This window comes from Porites lutea, chromosome 14, assembly GCF_958299795.1.
Source record: "Porites lutea chromosome 14, jaPorLute2.1, whole genome shotgun sequence".
Classification (NCBI taxonomy): domain Eukaryota; kingdom Metazoa; phylum Cnidaria; class Anthozoa; order Scleractinia; family Poritidae; genus Porites; species Porites lutea.
In genome coordinates, this window is record NC_133214.1 from 15,673,302 (window position 1) to 15,695,433 (window position 22,132).

The 22,132-nt window shown below is 38.7% G+C and overlaps 2 protein-coding genes and 1 long non-coding RNA gene across 3 annotated transcripts; all 3 read right to left on the reverse strand.

The window, feature by feature from the left end:
* Nucleotides 1-9,490: 9,490 nt before the first annotated feature.
* On the reverse strand, nt 9,491-10,575 carry LOC140924504 (uncharacterized). The gene is made up of 2 exons (XR_012164290.1): nt 10,401-10,575; nt 9,491-9,760 (listed from the first exon to the last, which is right to left on the reverse strand). It is a non-coding gene; the product is annotated as an uncharacterized lncRNA (long non-coding RNA).
* A 1,096-nt stretch (nt 10,576-11,671) lies between these two features.
* On the reverse strand, nt 11,672-17,901 carry LOC140924284 (kelch-like protein 20). Its single transcript, XM_073374315.1, has 8 exons — nt 17,561-17,901; nt 16,830-17,126; nt 16,091-16,207; nt 15,347-15,456; nt 14,445-14,703; nt 13,729-13,814; nt 12,978-13,070; nt 11,672-12,343 (listed from the first exon to the last, which is right to left on the reverse strand). The coding sequence occupies exons 1-8, from the start codon at nt 17,852-17,854 to the stop codon at nt 12,142-12,144; spliced, it is 1,458 nt and encodes a 485-aa protein (XP_073230416.1). The 5' UTR covers nt 17,855-17,901; the 3' UTR covers nt 11,672-12,141.
* Nucleotides 17,902-18,729: 828 nt separating this feature from the next.
* Nucleotides 18,730-20,853, reverse strand: LOC140923984 (solute carrier family 35 member G1-like). Its single transcript, XM_073373995.1, has 3 exons — nt 20,287-20,853; nt 19,549-19,774; nt 18,730-19,046 (listed from the first exon to the last, which is right to left on the reverse strand). Exons 1-3 carry the CDS (start codon nt 20,851-20,853, stop codon nt 18,751-18,753), a joined length of 1,089 nt encoding a protein of 362 aa, XP_073230096.1. The 3' UTR covers nt 18,730-18,750.
* Between the last annotated feature and the right edge of the window lie 1,279 nt (nt 20,854-22,132).

A 22,132-nucleotide genomic window follows, 5' to 3' on the forward strand; every position in this document is an offset into this window, starting at 1 on the left:
AACTCATTGCCTTTTACATTACTGACAAATGAACAATGTATGTACAGCCTTTTAATAAACCATCTTTCTATAATATACTCAGGGTCCGAAATTGTGACTAGCTGGTCACCAATGCACCTAAAAATTGAGAGCTGACAACCAGGATTTCAAATGCCACCCAGTCAACATGGTAGCTTCTTTGTAAATAATTAGCTAAGGATAACAGTTGATGAAAATGAGCTGAAAATGTCCGAAACATTCAATGTTTCTCATGTGTTACAGGCAAGGCAGAGATTTTTGCCAACTAATTTTTGCTATCTGGTGACCAAAAATTTTTATCTAGTTGCAAGATGGTGCCCATAGAAAAACGTTAATTTCCGACTCTATCATGTGCAGATTACTAAAGCTACTGTTCAATTTTCATCACTAACCTCTTGCTCTTGTTTGATCAAAGAATGGTGTTTTTTTATTCTGAGAATTGTAAGAAGAAGAAGGCGGATTCATTTGTTTTGCAAAGTAGTTGGATGGTCTGTTTGGTGTCATTCTGCTAAAAAACAAAACAGAAAAAAATTAATGTTATGGAGGAACCTTGCATTACCCAAGATGTAAAGGGCATTTTTTTTAGAGTAAAATTGTGGTTCTTACACTACAAATATCAACACCATAAATCATTGGTATTACAGCACAAAGGAGCTATAAAAATGGCTGCCAAGAAACTGAGACTATATACAATAACAACCAGAGCTACCCAAAAAACACATGAAGAGTGGGTGGGTGGGGCAGGATAGGCAATGGTGGATGGCAAAAAAAACACTATGTGACCCAAAGCCCTTTCATACACTCAAACCCATACTCTCAGCTGAGTGTGGGAAAAAACATTTTCTGCTTCATTCGTTCCTCAGCCAGTGTAAACCCACCCTTATTACTAGCAATCTAAGGCCAGTTAAGTCTCCTGTCACAATGGGGTCCCCTTTCTCTTGCAAATTTGTACTTAGTGCATGCCAATCAAGTGCACCTGTTAACTATGTGCACTCTCTCAATAAGCCCATTTTTAAAAGGCTGCAAGTTCAATACCAGCAACGTTTCCCACCCAATACTCGCTGTATTTCTTTCACTCCCTCCGGCAGAGTGATTATGTAATTAGAATTAATATTCCTTTGTAAATTATCTCAGAATAGCACCCTCGGGAGAGATAATAAAGTTATTGTATTGTATTGTACCCTGAAATAGATTCTGCTCATCTTATAGAGAGGGAGACCTTACTTCAAATCTTAGAACACCATCATCTTCATTTAGCTGTTTTAACCTCCTGCTTACCATCTTTGACATGAAAAATGTTTTTTCCTCCTCCTTGCAGCAAGGCAATGAACCAGTTACAATATGATTTGCTGCATGGGTGTTACAGGGCAAAATTAAATTCAGGTTATTTATGAATTAGGGCTGGGAGACAAAGGAAATAATTTATTGAGAATCAACCTAGATTAAAAACTTTTAACCTGAATTTAATTTTGACCTGTATCATGTGCACCACTTTGCTCTATAGTGGTGTTGATTATTTGAGTGTATATTTGTTTAAAAACAATCCAACCAGGTTACATAAGGTGGATTTCATGACATGGTATAGGAGACTAATTACAAATCTCATATCCCAAAAGGTGGAGTCAGGAGGATTACGAGAGAACAGGGATACCTATTACAAAAACCATGGGGACTTCACTAGCACTTTCATAGTCCTACACGGGACATATTCAGCAAAATTCTTGCTTTCTGGAATTAAAAAAATGGATTTTTCCCCTAAAAAGGTGACAACCAAAATTAATGTCCTAACAAACTTACTTCTGTGGACTGCGTGGTGAGGGGGACACAAGTTTGCTTCTTGGAGGTAATTGGTGAGTTGAAACACCTGGAGCTGAGCCACTGGAGTTCAACGTATTACATGGCTGGTTCTAAAAACAAAAAAGACGTCTAAAAAATTAAGAATATCGTACATGTATAGTTCACATACATGTATTATTATAGCTTTATGGGGCGGATCCAGGATCTTTTAATGGGGGGTGTCTCATACCAATCGGCCACCAACCTACACGTTACGTTTTGATAACAAAAGCCCTTATTTGCACAAGAAAGCAAAGTCCTGAAGGATTCTGGTCGTAATAGTAAAATGATGTCATCATGCAAATGGCCTATTTATTTTATGCTGTCCTACGTTTGTCCCAAAACATGGTGATTTAGAAAGGATGAATTGAAAGGATGATTGACTGTATCACTGCAAACTCCTGAAAAGCCACAAAATAGAAAAAATAGAAACTAACAAAAATACCTTACTAACTTACATGGAGTGGGCCAAAAGTGAAGACACCATCATTCACCTAGGGTGTAGCATCACAAATTTCTTACAAGCCACACTTCTATCAATGGTTCTGCTTTTACATGCATGGCAAATGCATGTCTTTCTATATTTTTTGGGACCCACATATTTCCATTTATTTTTCCATGTATTATTTTTTTTTTGGTGGGCTGTCCAAAAGGGAGGTGGCTAGCCACCCAATCCACCCAATCCACCCTTGGATCCGCCCCTGCTTCAAGCCACAGGTGTAAAAGGCCAACTAAGCCAATTGTTTATGTACTTTGTTTGACATTGCTTTGCTGCATCACAGACAATGCAAAGCCTGATAACACACTGTTCCAAAGAAAGCTAGATACCGCATAAGTCGACTAATCACCTTCTATTGTAAAATTCATTACATTGTACCAAGCCTCTACAACGTACTGTCAAGATCAAACATTTTAAAGATCGAGGGATTGTCAGTTGTGTGTGGTTTAAATATCAAAAGGTGGCGCAATGCTTTCAGACGAAACCTTTAACCACAATAAACAAGATTAATAAGTTGAGTCTGTGAAAAAACATGAAAAAGGGGGATATCCAGCAGATTTCAGAAGACCAGTGGACTGCTGTAGATGATTATTCTAAATTTTGATTTGGTTTTGGAAATACTAGAGTGGTGCCTAAAAAAAAGGTTACAAAGTACTGTATGTATGCTGTGTACACTGTGCTCCAGGCTTGCATGCACATGCATGAAGACAAGAGTACAAGAATAATTATTGGTTAGTTAAGAATTGTACATGTATCACTCACCTCAATATCTTGTATCTTATTTTCTTTAGATGAGGACAAAGATAACTTGCCTGTGGATATCATCACAGAAGTAAACAAATTTAACATTTAAATGCTTGTTGTTTTTTTTAATATTTTAAGTTTGTACAATGGTGGTTGGCTTGTGGTTGTTGCCAAACCATTTACAGAGAATTATTCACTGAGCATTGAATACTTTAATTTTCTTTATTCACATACAGTAAGCAGGGTTCTCATTACTTTTTAAAGTAGATAGCTAGGATATAAAAGTAGACAGTTAAGTAACTGAGTGTTGAAGGCAATTTCAGGCTTCCACTCTCTCACTTTACCCTATTTCTCCAAAAAGTAGACAGCAAAAAACCTCCAAGTAGCCGGTTTTTCAGCCGGCTGACACCACTTAATGAGAACCCTGAGTAAGGAAAATGACACAGGGATAAGCAAGCACTGGTCTAAGGAAATATTTGTAAGCTTTGATGTGAAGTCAACGCAAAAGAAGCCAGTGGCTGAATTATTATTTATGTAGAGTCAATGGCTTTGAATTACTGGGAGTCATGAAACCAATGGATCAACTTCACAAAATTATCATGACAGTGAAAGTCTCTTTCTAAGATGTACACCATTGTCATAGACATAACTGATTACTCTCAGTGACTGCCAAGTGTTCTCATTATAATTATTGAAAGGTTTAGCCCAGGATTCATTCATAAACAGGTGGAATAATTATGATCGTCCGGGTGAGCGTAGTCCTGAATGGGACTGTTGTTGAAAGAGACTGACATTTCGACAACCTGTGTGGCAGTCATCTTCAAAGTCAAAGTGAATTGCACAATATCAGTTGACGGTATCAAACTCTGGTCATTCAAAATTTTATTAGTTATCTTTCAGTTAAGCCATGATGTTATTGGCTATAAAGTCACTAGACAAAAAGGTGACTGGCGCATTACACGTGGCCAATATTATCATTATGACAGTTCAAAATGCACACAATTATTTACATTATCTTTACACAGGGACTGTAAATGTATCTTACCTTTCAATGAAGAGTGATAGGCCTTAATGCCATTCAGAGAATCTAGAAACAACCTCAGTTGACTTGGATTTGCCTCTTTCAAGTTTATAGACACTGAAGCTTTGCTGTCTGTATCTAATGACAAAGTTAATTTTGAATCACGGGTGACCACATCGAATTTGTTGGCTTTCAAAAGGAACTGAAATGAAAGACAAAACATACATTCAGGTAAAAAACATTCTATCAAACCCCCCAATATAATAATAATTCCTTTTTGCTAAAATGGCCTAATTAAAATCACACTGGAGTTGTTAGGACACTATGCTTTCAAAAAATAAATTGAATATACAAATCACTTGTTTGATAAGCAGCCATTCCCTTGTAACACTAATGAAAGGAAGTGCCAAAGGGACAGTAAAAATCATATTGCTGAAACAGTCCAATAGTTTCATTTGCTGAGCTGAATTGATCACAGCCTGCAAGCAGAGTCTTTTTTCGCTTCTTCAATTTTGGTGTATTTCAGAGAGACTGCATGAATTGAGTAAGATCTTTGTTGAGCATGCCCTGCATGCTGCTAGCGCCATTGGTAAAGCAGGGTCAGTTTTGACCATGGTTTTATCAATAGACAGATGCTCACACTCAAAAAATCAGTTTGATGAAAGAAAACAAGATTGACTAGACCAGAAATTCACGCTGTGGTGACTTCTGAGGCTTAGGAAGTGATTCAGACAGATCCTCTTTTTTCCTCTTTAGAGGGGAAGGGTGGCATGATCATTATATCTCATGAGGACATGTTAAAGTCGTTTCAGCAACAATACGTTTATACAAGTAGTAGTATTGTATAAAAAATAAATAGGAGTAAAGCTTACTGATGACTCTGGCATGTTTAAACTAATTTTAAATGTTAACCTTTTGACAACTGCACAACTTCTTGAAGTTGTCACTTTAAAAAATGCCACCTCAGTGACCTTCTTCGTAGTAGACTTGGAGTGTAAACAGGTTGTAAATAATCAGTAAACAGAGATGTTGTTTCTTGAAATATTTTATTCAAAAACCTAAATGTTTAATTTAAACCTTAAAAGCAATTCACGCAACAATTTGTGTAACACTAACTTGACCGTGGATCCGTTCACGCAAGTTAATTGGCTGAGCAAATGGCAAAATAAATCACAAAATCCATCTCAAATCTTAAGATCATGTGGGATAATCGACTTCAGTGTTGGCAAAACAACTTGTTAGCGAAATGACCGACATTCCTTCATAATTAGCTGGTCCTGACCAAATTTGGACGGTGTCAATAGTACAGAATAAAATATCACCAAAAAGGGGACACCAACCAGAAGCCCTGGGAACAAGGTTGCCTTCCCTCAGCCGTAACAGCAGTAAGAAAACAACTTGATGGATGGCAACTGATATTAATTTTGAAGAATATCCACTAGAAAAAATACCCTTTTATATCTTGAATTTGCCAAGAAACAGGAACGTTGATTGAGGTACATGTAAGGATGTTTTCAATATCGTTGGATTTGGCTTTTGTATGACCTAAAGAATGATTCTTTAGGTCATACAAAAGCCAAGCGTATTATGCAGATCATACACAAACTTCCTGTCTACATTTGCCTGTTCCTTGTTATCTCGGATCATCATGCGTTTCTGGGAAACTGCCCACATACCCCTCCCCTAAGGCAACATTTTTGCCCTAAGTGAAAAGTAAGTGTTAATGTTGGCTAAGGGGACGGGTAGGTGGGTAGTTTCCCACATTATATATTTGGGGAGGGGTATGTAGGCAGTTTCACAGAAATGTAGAGTAGTGTAGGAGCTGCTTGTGAGGTCTTTTCTAATTGGTCACAGTAAACAATGACAGGTCATTCTCTCAATTATTTTAGTATTGTTTGGGGTCAGGGTTAGGTACTATTGGTGACTTCTCTTACGAGCAGCTGCTTCATGACCCAAAATGTATAATGATCCGTTATCTCAATCTATTACAAGCCTAAAATGTAATTTACTTATATCCTTGTAAGAGCATAAACTAAATGAGGAAAGGTTAAGTTACGGTATTCAGTGTTGGCAAATTTGATCAGAATGCAATGCGTATGCTTTGCATTCATAGAGATACATTGTCCAGACTGTCCAATGTTTTCCACAAAGTTAAGAATGAAACTACGCCTTCAAGAACATAATGTTCTAACAAAAGGCTAAGTCAAGTACAGTCGAATCTCCTCTTAACTGTAGCTAATTAAGCTTATAATTAGGGGAAAGCTCTTTTGATTAGTCCCAGTAGAGATGCCAAACTTCAAAAAGTAATATTAGTTCTATCATACGGAAATCTTATTAAAGCGAAAATTTGGCTCCATCCCTTTGGTGTTCTTACTAAGAAAGTTTTACTGTACGCCAATGGTTCGCGTCAACGACATAAGAATCCTCGTAAATGAGTTGGTACGCTTAAGTTAGGATACACAGAGATACGCTGAGAAATAGCCGAGATGCATCATCTTACCTTTCCTCTTTTTGCTGTCGTTCTTGCATGAATGTAAAAACTATCACTGAGCTTATAAACAGCTAACGATCCACTTTGAATGCTCATTGGAGCTTGTGCCATACTGGACCATCTAACATTACCTGACACCTCACAAAGTTTTTCACCATCGAGCACAGAAGCCGCCATCTTTTTAATTTCCTTTTACCGCCAGTGAGCGGGAGCGAGGCAGGAACGCAAGAGGTCACGGGATACTACGATTTTTGACAGGGGTCTGGTAGGTGGAGGAAAACCCGTATTTATTTTGGTTCCCTTGGGTTAAGATAACTTCGTGCACATTTTGAGTTCTGAAATATAAGCTTAAAGAGGCTGCAAATTCATTTTAATTCCTTTTATCTTCAATTTTATGATTGGATGCTCTAAAAGAAATAGAGAAAATTCTCCAAGAAAATGCCTTTGAACAAAAAAAAAAGAAACCCAGACTGAAATTTAATCCCAGGTTTAATAGCGCTATAAATGGGCCTTCAAACAACTGGGCCCTGGGCATTTAGTAAACTTTTGCCCTTGAAAGTGGGTACTTATTTGAGGCTGGGCATTCAAATTTTCACCATAAGAAGTTTATTTTGCAAAAAATATAAAATTTAAAAATTTAAAAAATAATAATGATATTTTAAATTTTTTTATTTTTTACTTTTATCTTAATTTCTAATGACTCGAATTTATTTCAATAATAATAATAATAATAATAATAATAATAATAATAATAATAATAATAATAATAATAATAATAACAATAGCAATAATAATAATGATAATAGAACATGTACCAAAGCAAAATTTTAACTGTTCATTGAAAGTCTTAAAAATTATAAGAAAAGTTGGTCTTCATGGGGAATCCCTTAGTAGTACTTACTGGCAGTCAGTTTCAATCTCATTGTCAGAAGGTTTTTTTTATTTATTTATCTTTTTAGGAGGCATTGGGGTTGAAAGCTAAGATCAAGGCTGGGTGCTATTAAAGGTAGGTGGCCAGTTATTTAAGGTGGGCACTTAGTCAAATTAGTATTGTAAGTTTGTTTGACTGAGTAGAAAGTACTCAAAGATAAATTCCACTGACATTTAAATTAAAGTGTCAGCTGTTATGTCACTTTTGGTATCTCTATTTCTTGATCTTAAGGCACTAACTAGAAATCTGAGCCATCCTCCCAAAGACCCACAGGTTGCTTAACTGGTATAGAAGAACATTCAGTTTTCTTTCAATACGTAGGAAACTTTTGTTTTTAGTACTAACAGGTATGGTTTATGCTATAAACTTGCTCATAATATTATCTAGTAGAACTTGGCTATAGAGAATGTCTTTGCAAAACAAGCTGGAAAAAATCAATTCCATTTTGAAGTCACTTAAATTACAAGAGTAAACATGTATTCAATCAACCCCTTGCCTTGACCTTATAGACTTCATTAACATAATGTAAACTGAACTACAAGCAGTCTGCCAAGTCCACCCACCCAGTGTTGTAAATAAATTTATTATAACGTAATGTAATGTTGTGGATTAGAGGACAACAAGATGCACTCTCTTTACATATTAACATGTTAACAGACCCTTCAGCAAACAGGGGACCACTGCCAGCGGCTATCAGTCCATTTATAAGCTTACTGTAACCCAGCCATAGCCCATGATATGGATGATGTGTGATGCGTCAAAGGTAGACCGAACCACCGGGAAGCTTCCCCTACTCTTTTCGAACAGTAGTATGGGTCCTTTTATGTCTCCTTTAATTTTGACTAATGAAAGAAGGATGGACGAGACAAGGCCAACGACTTAATGGCAACGCCCAATGACACAATCATTTCAACCGAGGCAAGCTCTCAAATCAATGCCAGCATTATCTCACTAGTTTTTTTAAAGATCCTTGGCAGCTGGTCCATCTGGGGTTTGAACCCACAATCTCCCACTTGGCAGACCGGTGCCCTCCCAACTGAGCTAACCCTAAAAAGCCCTGAGGAGGGTGAATAAGAAGATAACTACATTTACATTCACAGTAGCTGAATTCACAGCAAAAATTACATATGCCTGACTGGAAGTACAAAACAATTCACTACTATGGACTTAATAATACTTTTTTAGGCCCAGACATGACAATTTTGTCACTTCAACTCATGTCTTCTTGATGGACATAGAAGGGCATCTTTAAAAATTTAATACAGTTAACCCTCTCTACAACGGCCCTTTGGGGGTAGAGGAAAGTGGCTTTGTAGAGAGGTGGCCGTTGTAAAGAGGTTGAAACAAGAGTGAATGTATGGACTGTCCGCCAAAACAATGGCCGAAGTAGAGAGGTGGTAGTTAGTAAAGGTTTGACTGTAGCCATAATAAACGATCACTTCTTTCTTTCTTTTCACATCCCACTATTATGGTTCCCTGCTGCTATGGACACTATACTTGGGTCCCAAAAGAATAAGCGGTGGCTGGATATTGACTGTATTGTGATAGTTTGTCATAATTAGCCTGCTTAGCTTTTTCTTAGTGATATCCCTGAAAACATAGAACCTAATCTTTTACTTTCCTTAATTTTAGTAAAAAGAACCTTTATAAGACACTCCTGTAATCACAAGTACATTAAAAACACTAGCAAAGGTCTGATGGGTGTCAGGCTGAAACTCTGTTGTTACAATAGGCTGATTTAGCATCAGGACGGGAACGTCAGTTGACGACAGGAAAGCGCACGGAAAGGACTAAACATGACTTCTGGTGCCCAATTTGATGCTCTGCCATTGGTCAAGCCAGTTGTTTAATTTGTGTGCGCCGTTGTCAACTGACGTTCCCGTTCTGTTGCTAAATCAGCCTATTGTGCAGGCAAAACTGAGGTTTAATAATAAGAAAAGGTGAGACAAATAACAAGGAACTGCAAAATTTATACAAAATGATTTCTTAACAGCTTCTTCTTTTGTGGAAACAGCTTTACATTTTAATAACAGTCAATGACACATAAGACCATGACACTTTCTTCCCACAATCAATGGCATCATCACAACGTGCTAACTATTCCTTGGCATCACATCAATGTTCGCTGATAGGTTTCTCGCGTGTCAACATGAGCAAAACTCCGGGCCCAAGGACTCCACAGAAAATGGCTGTGAAAGCGACAGCTTGGTGAAGAGGTGTCTGAGGAAGAAATATATCAAAGTTTAACTTGAAGATTTTTCAGAACTTTAACGCAATTCTAAGAATATCAGTGAGTTTGCCCCCTAGTGAATTACACCCTTACAAATTTGCCCCCTAATTTCTGAGCCAGCCCCCAACTTTCCTACAGTAGAAAAACTCTATAACAGTCTTGTATTTGTGGATAACCAAAAGGTTAATGTAGGTTAAATTCAACGTTATCATCGTATCTCCACTCTGGCCTGAAAATTTTCCAAATATAGGCTTTACCATACCCACAAGCAAAATAAATAAACAACTTCGAAGGACTGCATATTGCAGGGCATCTATTTATGACCCAGCAAGGTGTCTTAAATAGGTTAAATCAATATTTCAATTAAGGCAGATGGTAAACCTGTGCTGGAACGGTCTAGATCGATACATATTTTACTCTGTGAGTAAATCGCAGCACCTAACCTTTATTTTTTCTAAACTGAAAGCACAGCACCAGAAAAATAAAACAAAGGAAAAAAAAAACAAAGAAAGAAAAGAAAATTCAATAGTAAATTCAACAGTTAAAGCTTAATTAACCAGTGAAAATAAACAAGGATAAGGCTAATATTCACAGGAATGGAAAAGTGCTATGTTAAAAATACAGACTCACCATCCTTTGTGGCGTATCTGGCCGCCGACCAGCAGTAGCCATTGATCTGCGAAGTAAACCAATCCTTAACGTACTACACGCCTGACGCAATAACATGATGGAAGGCACAGTAAAACAACGGTGAAATCTTCACAACGTCTTGAGATCTGTATTTCTACGTCCAAGATGGCGGAAAGCAGCCAAGTTGTTGCGGTTGCTTCTAAGAATTATGGGTACACTGGAGCCCAGTTTTTCGCGGACGGTCTTTCCATTTTTTCCCTCTTTTTCTTCCATTTTCCTTTTCTTATTTTTCTTCCCAGAATTTTTAAATTAAAATCACCGATCATTACGTTATTCCATACGCTCAAGAAGGATAAATGCTTGACGGATAAGTTCAGTTCTGAAAATGAGGGAAATACAGGGGGAAAGGCTAAGGCCCCTCCCTATTTCCCTTCCTCCCAATCCCCTTCACCTTTCAACTCCAGTTATGCAGGCTATTTTTTCTATTTTTTTCGCGAAAAGGAGGGGGGCGGAGAAAATAAGGATCAACTGGATAAGGCCGCTGAAAAAAACAATGTACATGTACTCAAACGCACAACATAATCAGTTGAAATAGTTCATTATTAGTAAAACTTTTGAAAGTCTACTGGTCTCCTATAATGGGTAACCAGGGCGTTTTTCTTGCGTACGGTGGAATGCTTAACCAGGGTATTGATCTCTTCTAACTGGGTAAGATTTATACTGTGCATAGATCACCAGGGCCCATAAAGTGATGTTAACTTTGCACGGCAGCGTTCCACTCAGGTTACGCACACTCTGTGAAATTGTTCGTTAACCGGTTTCAATATAACACGAGCGAGAAAACTGTCCGTTGAAAAAAGGGTTTTAGTGCAGTGGAGTTCTACTGCCGAGATATGGTTAACTTTGCCTGCCAGCCCTTGCCTGATAGCAATAAGCTGTTTCTGAGTTGCACCAAGCCTCTCTTTGAAAACGAGGGTAACTGCTTGACTAGTCCCTAGGTCTTATTATTCCACGCAGCCTATGTGTCCCGGGTCACTTGGTCCTTGGTCCTTGCATTGACCAAGAAGGCCTGGAAAGGCGCCGTACAGGGCCAAGGCAAAGTAAGTGTTCTGAAAATAATTTCCATTTGTCATGAAAATGAATGAAAAGGAAACCTTGCCATAATATGATGTGAAAGGTTTCGAACTTGGTCTCGCTCTGAGGGTGAGGGTTTTGGAAACTCTTAAATGACCTTCAGTACCCATAAACCCAGACACACAGTACACTTACAGTAAAAGCCCAAGTGATCAATCTTTAATAATAATTACAGACAGTACAGAGATTGAAAGTTATTCTTATCTTGACTTCTCTCTGGTTCATTTTACCCAACTTTGCAGGATATATTTCAAAATCTAAGTTAACCATACATGTAAATATGGTAATAGAAAAGTCTCAAAGTAAACATGTCTGTTTTCTTAGAAAACAAAAACTAACATTTTTTAAAAAATATATATCATCGCTGTACCAGAGACTCAAAACCGGTTGTAACACCCTTAAGAGTTTCTGTAAGTACCCAGTAACATCAACTGGAGCTATTGCATCTTTATACATTTCCGAGAAACGATCCGCCCACCTCTCCCCTAAGCCAACATTTTGCCCTAAGTGAGAAGTAAGTGTTAATGTCGGCTTAGGGACGGGGTAGGTGGGCAGTTTCCCAGAAACGTATAATCGAGCTATTTACAGTGATTGTCGTTTCAGTCTGTTATACTCTCTCATATAATGATTCTTTCTTCAGACCAAATACTTCATAGTCCTCTACTGTAAAATTGTAGTCCCCCATGAGAATGCTTGTAGAGGCCTGGGGCCCATCATAGGAGTGAGGCAAATTAGAGTAGGACTCAGGCCTCTCATTGCACTCATCACTTATACACAGATCAGCACCAGCACCAAACATGGGACCATACCTACAACGGAGAAACCAGCACACATACGTGTTGTTCTTAACCAGCTCTCAAATTCAAATGTCTCAAATTTAAATTGCAAGATGCTAAACTAGCATGCAATACACTGAGGTCAATTTAGAAAAAAACTTTTACAAGTGTATTATTCACAAGTATAGCCATTTTTTTAGAGTTTAAAAACAATAGCTACGCTATTGTAAATTACCCTTGTAAAAGTTTTATTAAATTGGCCCCTGGATTGATGAGGTTTTATAGGAAAAGTAACCCTAAAGGACTATCCATTCTCATATTCCGTATACAAGCAGCAGTTACAACTGTGAAGGAGGATGAAGAGATGTTACTCTAGTAATCTCTCCTGGACTGGGACCTGTCTTATTTTTCTTATTTTTTTATACAGCCCAGAGCTAACAAAGAGTTGGTATTCTAACCAGTCAACTTCAACCACAGAAGCAAAAGTTTGAAGCACATGTTTACAATTTAGTCCTGTGTTGATAGGGCATATATAGCACATTAAATTTTAGTCACCAGCTGGTGCAGGGAATTAAACTCAAATTACGATTTATTGTACATTTTTGTTTCATTTTGAGAATTCAAAAATAAATTTACCCCCACCCAAATAATCTCCCTGACGACAAACCTTGGATGATGAAGAGTGGCATACTTTGGGTTCACTAAATCAAACTTGCTTGGAGGGACACCTTCAGAGTTGACCAATGTAAACAGGAAACACCTGTAAAAATAAAAGATGAAATATTAACAACACGATCATTCTTAGCAGCAGAAGCAGGTGGGGTTTGGTTGACATTATTATTTTGCCGGCATCATCATTCTTATCAGCACCAATACCATCATCATTATCATCACCATCATCTTCTCCATCATCATCATCACAACTGCCATCATCATTATCATCATTGTTGTCATAATCTTCTTTACAATCATCAACATTATCATTATGGTTGTCATCTTAATCAATCATAATAAAATGTTATTAGTGTCATGATTTTAATCTCCAAACAATGGACCCCTTCCCCCCCAAAAAATCTGTAAAACATTAAATTCAACAGTTTCTTCAGAGTAGCATGCAGTAGCATGCATATACTTTATTTGTCTTTTGGGTGTATGTAAATGTGCTCATTAGCTGAAACTAGCCTAAGTCTAGAAGTTTTAAAAATCTTAACCAGTTTACAAACATTGGAGGTATATTCCCACACCCTACATGGATGTAATGCATGTCCATATGCTAGGTTGCTAAAAGCATTATGTTGCTTACAGCAATACCCATTAGAAGGAGAGCTGGGGAAAAAACTCCAAAAAAATAATAGCAACGATGATGATGATGATGATAACAAACATGCACAAGATTGAAGACATTAATTCTTTCCTACCTATTAGAAGGCATGTAAGTTCCACGTGGAATATCACTGCGCCATGGTTGGTCACTGAATCCTCCACACAAATTCCCATTTGTACCCTGATAACAGTTGATCATCAAGAAAATCATATATCATAAATATATTTTTTTTTTATATCATAAATATATTTTGAAGGGACAAATTGTCCCCTTGGCCATTTTTTTAAGGGAAAATTTCAATTGCAGTGCGGGATTGGCACAATGGCGCGGCCTGGCTCAAACCTGAGTAGTGAAAGGTAAGGATATATATTTAAAGCAAAAAAATGACATAGAAATCAGTAAGAACATAGCCTGCGAGCGACCTCTCTGGGGCACTCTGGGGGTAGGACAGGAAAAGGAAGGACAGCTTGCAACTACGTCTCTGGAATTCGAATTCCACCTCCAATTCCCCAGTGGCTCCCCATTGACTGAGCTGTCAGATTTCTGCCAATCAGCGCGAAGCAGAAACAAGCACGAATGTAAACAACCATTAATTTTAAAAAAAACACATGCTATGGGTAATGACGTCATTACTTGTGTCATCTCTGCCAATCAACATTTCACATTGACTTTTTCAATGCAGATATTTAAATTCCAGAGACATAGTTGCAAGCTCTTCTTCCTTTTCCCGCCCTGCCGCCAGAACACACTAAAGAGCTTGCTCACAGGCCAGTTAGTTTCCACAATGGGTGCCCTCCAGATTTTACTTACTAAAACTACAGTTAGGGTTGGTGAATGGCCATCACACTTTGTATGAAATGACACAGCTGAGAATCCATCTTTTGACGCTCTATAAAGCAGCTGCCATTCCTGCTGCTCATTCCCAAACCAAAGATTCAACACAGTTTGAAACTTCAGACGATCCTTGGACAAGAGACTTGTGTTATGAAACAACTTGTGAGATGCTCTGGGCCTCAAACGAGGATCTTCAGCTCTCTTGAAGTGACCGGGGACTGCTGCAAATCGATATCTAAAAAACGAAAAAAAATCCTTTTTGACACAAAATTTTTATCAACCCAAGATGTGCTTAGACTTTCTAAAAGTCCTTTAATTTTTTTTCCTGGTTTGGCACGAAATTGACTGGTTGAAAATTCTACCGGTGGCATCATGACAATTGACCGATAGGAAATTTAAGTGAGTGATATTTCATGCCGCTCCCGACATAGCATATGTCAATCATTTTTTTCCCAATTAAATTTATAATATGATTCAAATTCATTCAGGCGAAACAAGTCGACCTCGGGACTTTGTCGCTCCCTCAGTCACTGTGCGACCTCATTAATTTAAGCTTGCTTTGCTCACTTTTAAGAACTCAGGAGAGGTTAACTTGTAGAAAGTCAGAGGAGTGCTCTGAGAGATTTCATTTGACATTGCATTATCTGTTTTTTTTTGTTGTTGTTGTTTTTTTTCACTTATCTGACACTAGTGGGATATAAAAGGAACCACTAGGGACTTAGTAAAATCCCTGCCAGTGATCACCCCTGGGTAAGCTGGGGAGGGCACCTCACATGGTACCTATGAGTCCCATTCATGCCCTCCCCATTAGGTAGGTCTGTGCTTGGCTCAGCTAGGGTAAAACAATAAAGATGCAATCACGACTTGGGAATAATTACCTCTCCAATGACACTTCCATTGGAACAACACCTGTAGGTTCCACCTCCTCAGCATAAACAGAACTGTCAATCAACAGTAACTTGATGTGTTCAATCACTCCAGACAGAGCCTTAAGAGGAATGAATACAAGAACAAAAATTTAACCTTAAGGGGTGATGTGCTATACTTCAATGACTGAGCAACTGGTATAAGTTTATAATTAACAATAAATTATTATTCCATGATTGCGCATTAGATATAAGTTAGCTATAATTATCTCATATCCAACAAGTGCGAGTGGAATAATCATTTTATTTAAAATGCTCACAAAATATTGAGAATTCTTCCCGACTTGATTTGTGAAAAAAAAAAAAACGATTTTCAGCTGGTTCTTAATTTTGAGCAGACACGTACAATTACCATATTTGGAGAGTATGGTTTAATGGCTCGTATACCATGATGGCTAAGCCAATCAGAGCTCTAGAATTGCATTACCCAATGATTCAGTTTTTAGTAATATTCATTAGTCACCAGTCACCAATTTTTTGCCATGCTAGTCACTAGCAAGAAAACATTTCTAACATCTGCTATTTTTATGTCCAGACATGATTCAAATCAAAGTAAAATATACCTGTCAACAGCTAAATTATATAGTGACAACAAGGAACAATATTTTTTAATAAAAATATAAAAGCTGTCAATGGAAGCTATTAGCATTAGATAAGCTAAATATCATCATTTCTTACATGTTGGTTACACCTTACCTCTCTTATCTTATCATTGTCCTTTTCTGTCCACTGATTGGTTGGTTTGCTTACACCTGAACTTCTTTTTGCCCATGATAGGACAGCACGCCAAAGCTCCTCCTCTGAGACAGCAAACTGTGTAGTTAAAAAATAAAGAAGACACACATCAAACTATCAGGTCAAAGTTCCACAATCAAAATAGACTACTGTCGGTTGCATCTAAGCATGTACACGTGAGGAAAAAACATGTTCCAGTTGGGTGCATACATGCATGTTTTGCCACCAAACATTCAAAGTTTAGAGATTGCGGTTGTTGTTGACTTGATTTGTTTTCACTCAACAAAATATTCTTTGCAAGAATTTTTAGATGTTAAGAAGGAAATTGTGATTTTTTTGAGTCAGAAATATGCCTGAGAGTTCAGAAAAATGAAATATGAGCAGAGTGCACCAATCAAAAACATATACCGGTAAACAACTTACCTTTGATGGACAGTTTGCTTTTTAAAGCAGCCATTAAAATGGCTGTCAAACTTCAAATGTCTAATGGCAAAACATGTCATGTTTGGCACCTATTAGAACATGTTTTTTTTTGTCTCATGTCCACGCTAAGATGCAACCAATGGTAAATTGTAATTTAGTAGTCTAATAAACAAGGTCTTATTCTAAAAGAGGGACAAAATCGGCAACCACAAGTAACCATACAGAGGCACAGATGATCATTTGATACACTCTTATCAAGTAGTTTATCTATTTTTACCTGATCACTAGACACAAGTCTAATCATTGCTGCCTTTGGAAGTTGGAGAAACCCTTCAGTATGTATCACATCCTCAGCATTCTCTTCCATGAATCCAATACACTTGTTCACTAGAGAAGACATGCCCCCCGCTCCAGCACCTTTCGCGAGAGACAGGGCATCTGCTAAAAATTCTGCTGCATTGTCTACACTTAGATTGTCCATGAAATACTGTTCACAAGCTAACTGTAGGTCAGTTATTTCCAGGTCCTCAGCAATCCTTAGCATCTCGAAAGCTGTACGGCTATGAAGCTCAACCTGGTAACCAACGAAAAAGCGTGTCCTGAACTTTGTTGCCATTGGCCACAACACTATAAACATTCCTGAAATATTTCAGGGTACAGTTGTTCAAAGGCGAATTAACAATAACGTAATCATTAAATTATAGACAAAAAGAATTAAAATGAATTTGCTTTTGGCTTTCATATCTGAGTTCAAATTTGACACTGGTTTATCTGAACTCTGCTTTAAACAACCCGGCCCAATGCCCAATGCCCAGGTGTCCAGGTTTTTTTATTTGCTTTTTTTTCCCTTTTATTGTGGAAGCAGACAAATTTTAAACTATCTACAAAGCAAGCAGTACTTATATTAAACTTGTACAATATACTTAAAAGAAAGCAGTATAATCTGCCGAAAAACAAACACATTGAATCCACAGTTAGCTTTCAAAAACTAGATTACGGCAAAGTTACCTTTCCAGTGTAAACAAACGTGAGCACTTCACGGAAAACCTCGGGTCTGAAATCGGGTTTTCTCACTGTCAGTTGCGAATGAACTGACTTCGAGGACCATAGCTCTCTTTGGCGATTACGAAAATGCTTACAACGAGCTACCAACATCAGTCTGTGGGCATATACTGCAACCTCGTCTTGTCCAACAAGAAATAAGACATCTGCAGAGTCGCGATCATCGATAAGGTTCAGTAAATCGCGTAAAAGAGCCTCCACTCCCAGCCACGTCTTGTCCCTGGCTTGAAAGGAATCCATGTTTGTTTGCAAAACTCGCAAGGCGCCCCACAACCGACTAGCACCAGGTTTTCGCGGACAGGGAGGGTCCGAGCAATTAGGGTCCGCAAAATTGGTCCGCAATGGATGCAAAGAGCACTGCAGACGGGCGGCACGAGCGTGGGAGTAGTTCCCCTAGTTTGTTTACTCATATTAAAGGATTTGTTTGCAAGCGCACACGCAACATTTGAAGATGCAATGCAAAAAGAAACTAAGACACATATAACTCGAAGTCAAATTAATCCAAATTTATTTTCTTTACTGCTAGTTTTGAACATCTTGTGATCATAAACTGGTACCTCTTCCCCGCATAAAACACAAATTTAACCAGCCATACATACATTGAAAGCTTTACGAAAAGCATCCTTCTCCCTTTTATATGGGGGTACCCCGGGCGCAAAGCATTCGCTTGTCCCTCTCTTATTCAAGTAGGCCATCGGTGGGGTCCAAATTAAAAAATATTTAAAAAGGTAAGCGTGCGGGGGGTGATGGGAAGAGGAAAGGGCGGGTGCCTCTCTTTATTTCCTCCCCTTCCCATCGTCCCCCGCAAGCTTTCTTTTTTCTCTCTCCCCAACCTCCCTACGGTACAAAGAGGTCTCTGCGGAGGAGAGCGCGCTTATCCAAAAAGAACATACCTGCTGCTCCATTTCAACTATAAGACTAAACTCTAAAATACTAGGCGCTGGTATTTTAAGGGCCAAGGAAGAAATATTGAGGAGGTGCGAGGGGAGAAAAGGAGAGAAGGCCTCCTCTCCCCTTTGCGTGTTCTCCTCGAGCGGCCTGTAAAATAATTAATAACCAGCGCTTGGTACACAGGCTACTTAAATACAAGAAAAAGTTCACTTGCAGATTGTTCTCCCCTTGGAAGTTGCGAGTCCTCAATTATTCCTGCCATATAACTGACCCTTTACTGTTCCAATAAGACTTTTCAGTTCCTCTGGCAGGCCTCCCTGGTTCTTAGTGGCCTTATTCGAGGTGAGCCCGGCTCGGTTTAAAATCACCATTATATTGCACCCCAAAACCAGCGCTGCGCCCACGATGCTGTAAACGTTAGCGGTATAATCCAAAAAGAGCAGCTGCAGAATGAAGGCCAAGGCGATGTCTAACGTTCGCACAAGAGCAACCACGCCTGCTCTCTCCAGTTGCACGGATCTTGTAAGAAGAGCCTGGCCGCCTGTGACAATATAAATGGGAGGTTTTTGATTATCAGTTCCAGGGGTACTCCCTCAGTATGGCCTCTACGGGGATGTGCCCCTTGAAAAGGTTTGGTTTTTTACCTCTGTTCTAAACAGGGTATATAATTTCGCGCAAGTCTGTCCTTATTATAAACAGGGTATTGCCTGCACGATCGATTTGATTTGCTGGATGAAATTTGTTTGTACTCCAAGTATACAAACGCAATGGCTTTAAAACAAGAAGGTGTGCATTCACTCCTTGTCCTTAACAGGGTAATAAAATTGAGGGTGTTATCCCAAAGGGTATGGATTTTTTTTTGTCCTACACAGGGTCAGGGTCTCAAACCCTCAGCGGCTCACCTGTACCCAGATATTGGTCGAGTATCCCCCCGGGGATAAATTCCACCGCAAACAATCACTAGGGAGGGATTAACGACACCACTGTATTAACGCTTAGCTGAACATGGTTTTACTTGTGGATATAGACGAAAAATCACTCACCAAGACCACAGAAGCCAAGTGCCAAAAGGAACCATTCATGTGAGTGCCCGCATATGACACTCTGGAAAGATCCTGATGCAAGAATAGCTCCCATTGTGAGGACCACACTGGAAAGTCCAACAAAGAATACGGGCACCAAAAAGTTGACCCCCTTCAGCTTTCTTATGGCGATAAGGGCAATAGAGGTCAATATGGCGCCACAGAGGGCAACCAGGCTAGCAGTGATCTACATTGGAAATGAAATATTGGAACGGTTTTCAAATACCCTGAAGCGTTTTGACGGTTAAAATCACTTTGCATTTTTGACACACTGTTCAATTTTAGGCCGTTTGACTGCTGACGGTAAATCCCATTTAGACCCTCTTTAATATAACCGATTGTATTGCCCTCGGCCAGTTGAGATTCTTAAATTTTATGTTCAGTTCGATTATTTGTTTCCCTCCTCATTTGTGGGCCACAATGTAAACTAATGGGTTACCAGTAATTATGTTACCACTATGAATAAAGTCATTTTTTAAAACATAAAACGTCTCAGAATTTTGACTATACATGGTGAAATGAGGGCGTACTCATCTCGAGAGTTACTTTTGCGAGGTCAATCTGTTACCATGCAGTATTTTGCACTTAAATGAAATTTCGAACATTTATTTATTTATTTATTTATTTATTTATTTCTATGTGGAAATAAAAGGGTCAACAAATAACACTAATATGAACTAAAATTATGGTCTTTATTACCTGTTCCCAATCACTTGCAAGAGTCGTGGACTCAATCGGCCGAGGAAACAAGAACGTCGGTCTCGCTATGAGGACAACGCCGGTAAAACAGAGTAAAGTCGCCACTGCATCGAACCATCCCCATGCTTCACCAAGAAGAAAATGTGCCAGAACTCCCGTGAATATAGGAGCGGAAAACACGATAACAGTCGCATCTGCGAGGGCCATATGCTGGAAAGCGTAGAACTGGCAGCAAAGAGCTAGGGTTCCGGCGATTCCACGAACGCACAAAAATGGAAGATGCTTCGTGTTGCCAACAATTGGAATCTTGTTGTAGATTAACGGTGGAAGGACAAAGATAACTTGAACCATATTGCGGAAGAAAACGACTTCCTGGGGAGGAATTTCTCGAAGCAGTTTGACAAGGAGGGAGGAAAACGCAAAAAAGATGCACGATGACATGGCACAAATTATACCAAGAGTTCTCTTAAGCGGTGACTCATCTTGAACTTCCAAGTCATCTGTGTTTTCTCTCTCCGTAGTTTTTCTCGTCTCTTCTGGCGTTTTAAACAACTGCTTTCTTAACATGATTTTAAGGAATCTCTTTTTGCAAGTAAATATGTACAGAAAATTTTCTATCAGCCGTAAAGGCAGGCTCCAACACCTAATAAACGGTGAAAAACGGCAAACATTTTTGGAACGCAAATTATATTTTAGCTTTGTGATCAACCTTATGGTGAATTCCCAAGAAATAATCGAAAATCCTTTTTTTTTCTTTTATTGAGGATTGATAGTCTTTTCGATTCCTTTGTTCCTTCTCAGTACCGGAATTAAATGATGTGACTTTTCAAAAGATCATTTTGGTACCTTGTGAATATCGGCCAATTGGAACATTTTATATAATGCAGTAGACAGCTGCTGCAAAGGAAGCAAATCTCACACAAGTAATATATAATGTAAGTTTTGTTCTTGTTACGAAAGCCCTAGTCAGTCAAGTACAGGTTTGTTTCTTTTAAAGCTTTACGACTTTTTCCCTATCATTTCAAGAAAATACCAAAATTTAAATAGGCTTTTTACGGTTTTAAAGTTTCAGTTTTGGTTTTTAATTTCAGATTTCGCGATATTTTGGGGTAGGAAAATTTGTCAATTTTTTTGACGGTGGCTTGATCTAAGTAGGGATAAACAATCTGACATGTCGGCTGTTTTCTCAGGTTAATAAAATACCCAGCCAGCTTCACGGCATGGTAATCGACTGACTGACTATACACTTGTAATTTTAATTCTGGCTTTAATTTTTTAGTCGATGGTTTGACCAGATACCCTATTCCTTCGAATAAGCGCTCACGATCTAACAAGCGCCCATCCCCACCCCCTAAAAAATAAAACAAGCGCTCCTTTTGAATGAGCGCCTCCTCCCGTCCCTCTCACTTTCTTAAATAATAGGGAGAGGGAGGTTTCGTTCTGCCAACGAAAACGTGAGACAAATTTTATGCCTTCGATATATAAACAAGAATCAAAGATCAGGGCGAAAGCTTATGAACTGGTCCTGTGTTTTTAGTCCCTCGCTAGTTATATTCCTAGCCTGTACACAGACGTTGTTTTATTTTTCTTTCCGTTCTTTTCAAAAACATCGGCGAGCTCGCGAGCGAAGCGAGCGCGGAGCGCGGGAAAGAAAAATATAGAACGTCTACTTTTTTCTTCCCCCACCACTACCTCCTTGCGCTGGCGGTCAATAAATCCCTTAAAAAGAAAATAGAGGGTCTGTGAACAGACTATTATATCCTGATCTGCCTCGGAATCCAGGTAGACGAAATACGAGCTCCCCTAAAAGTGCCTTAGTTGGAGGCTGCCATGACCTACACAGAAT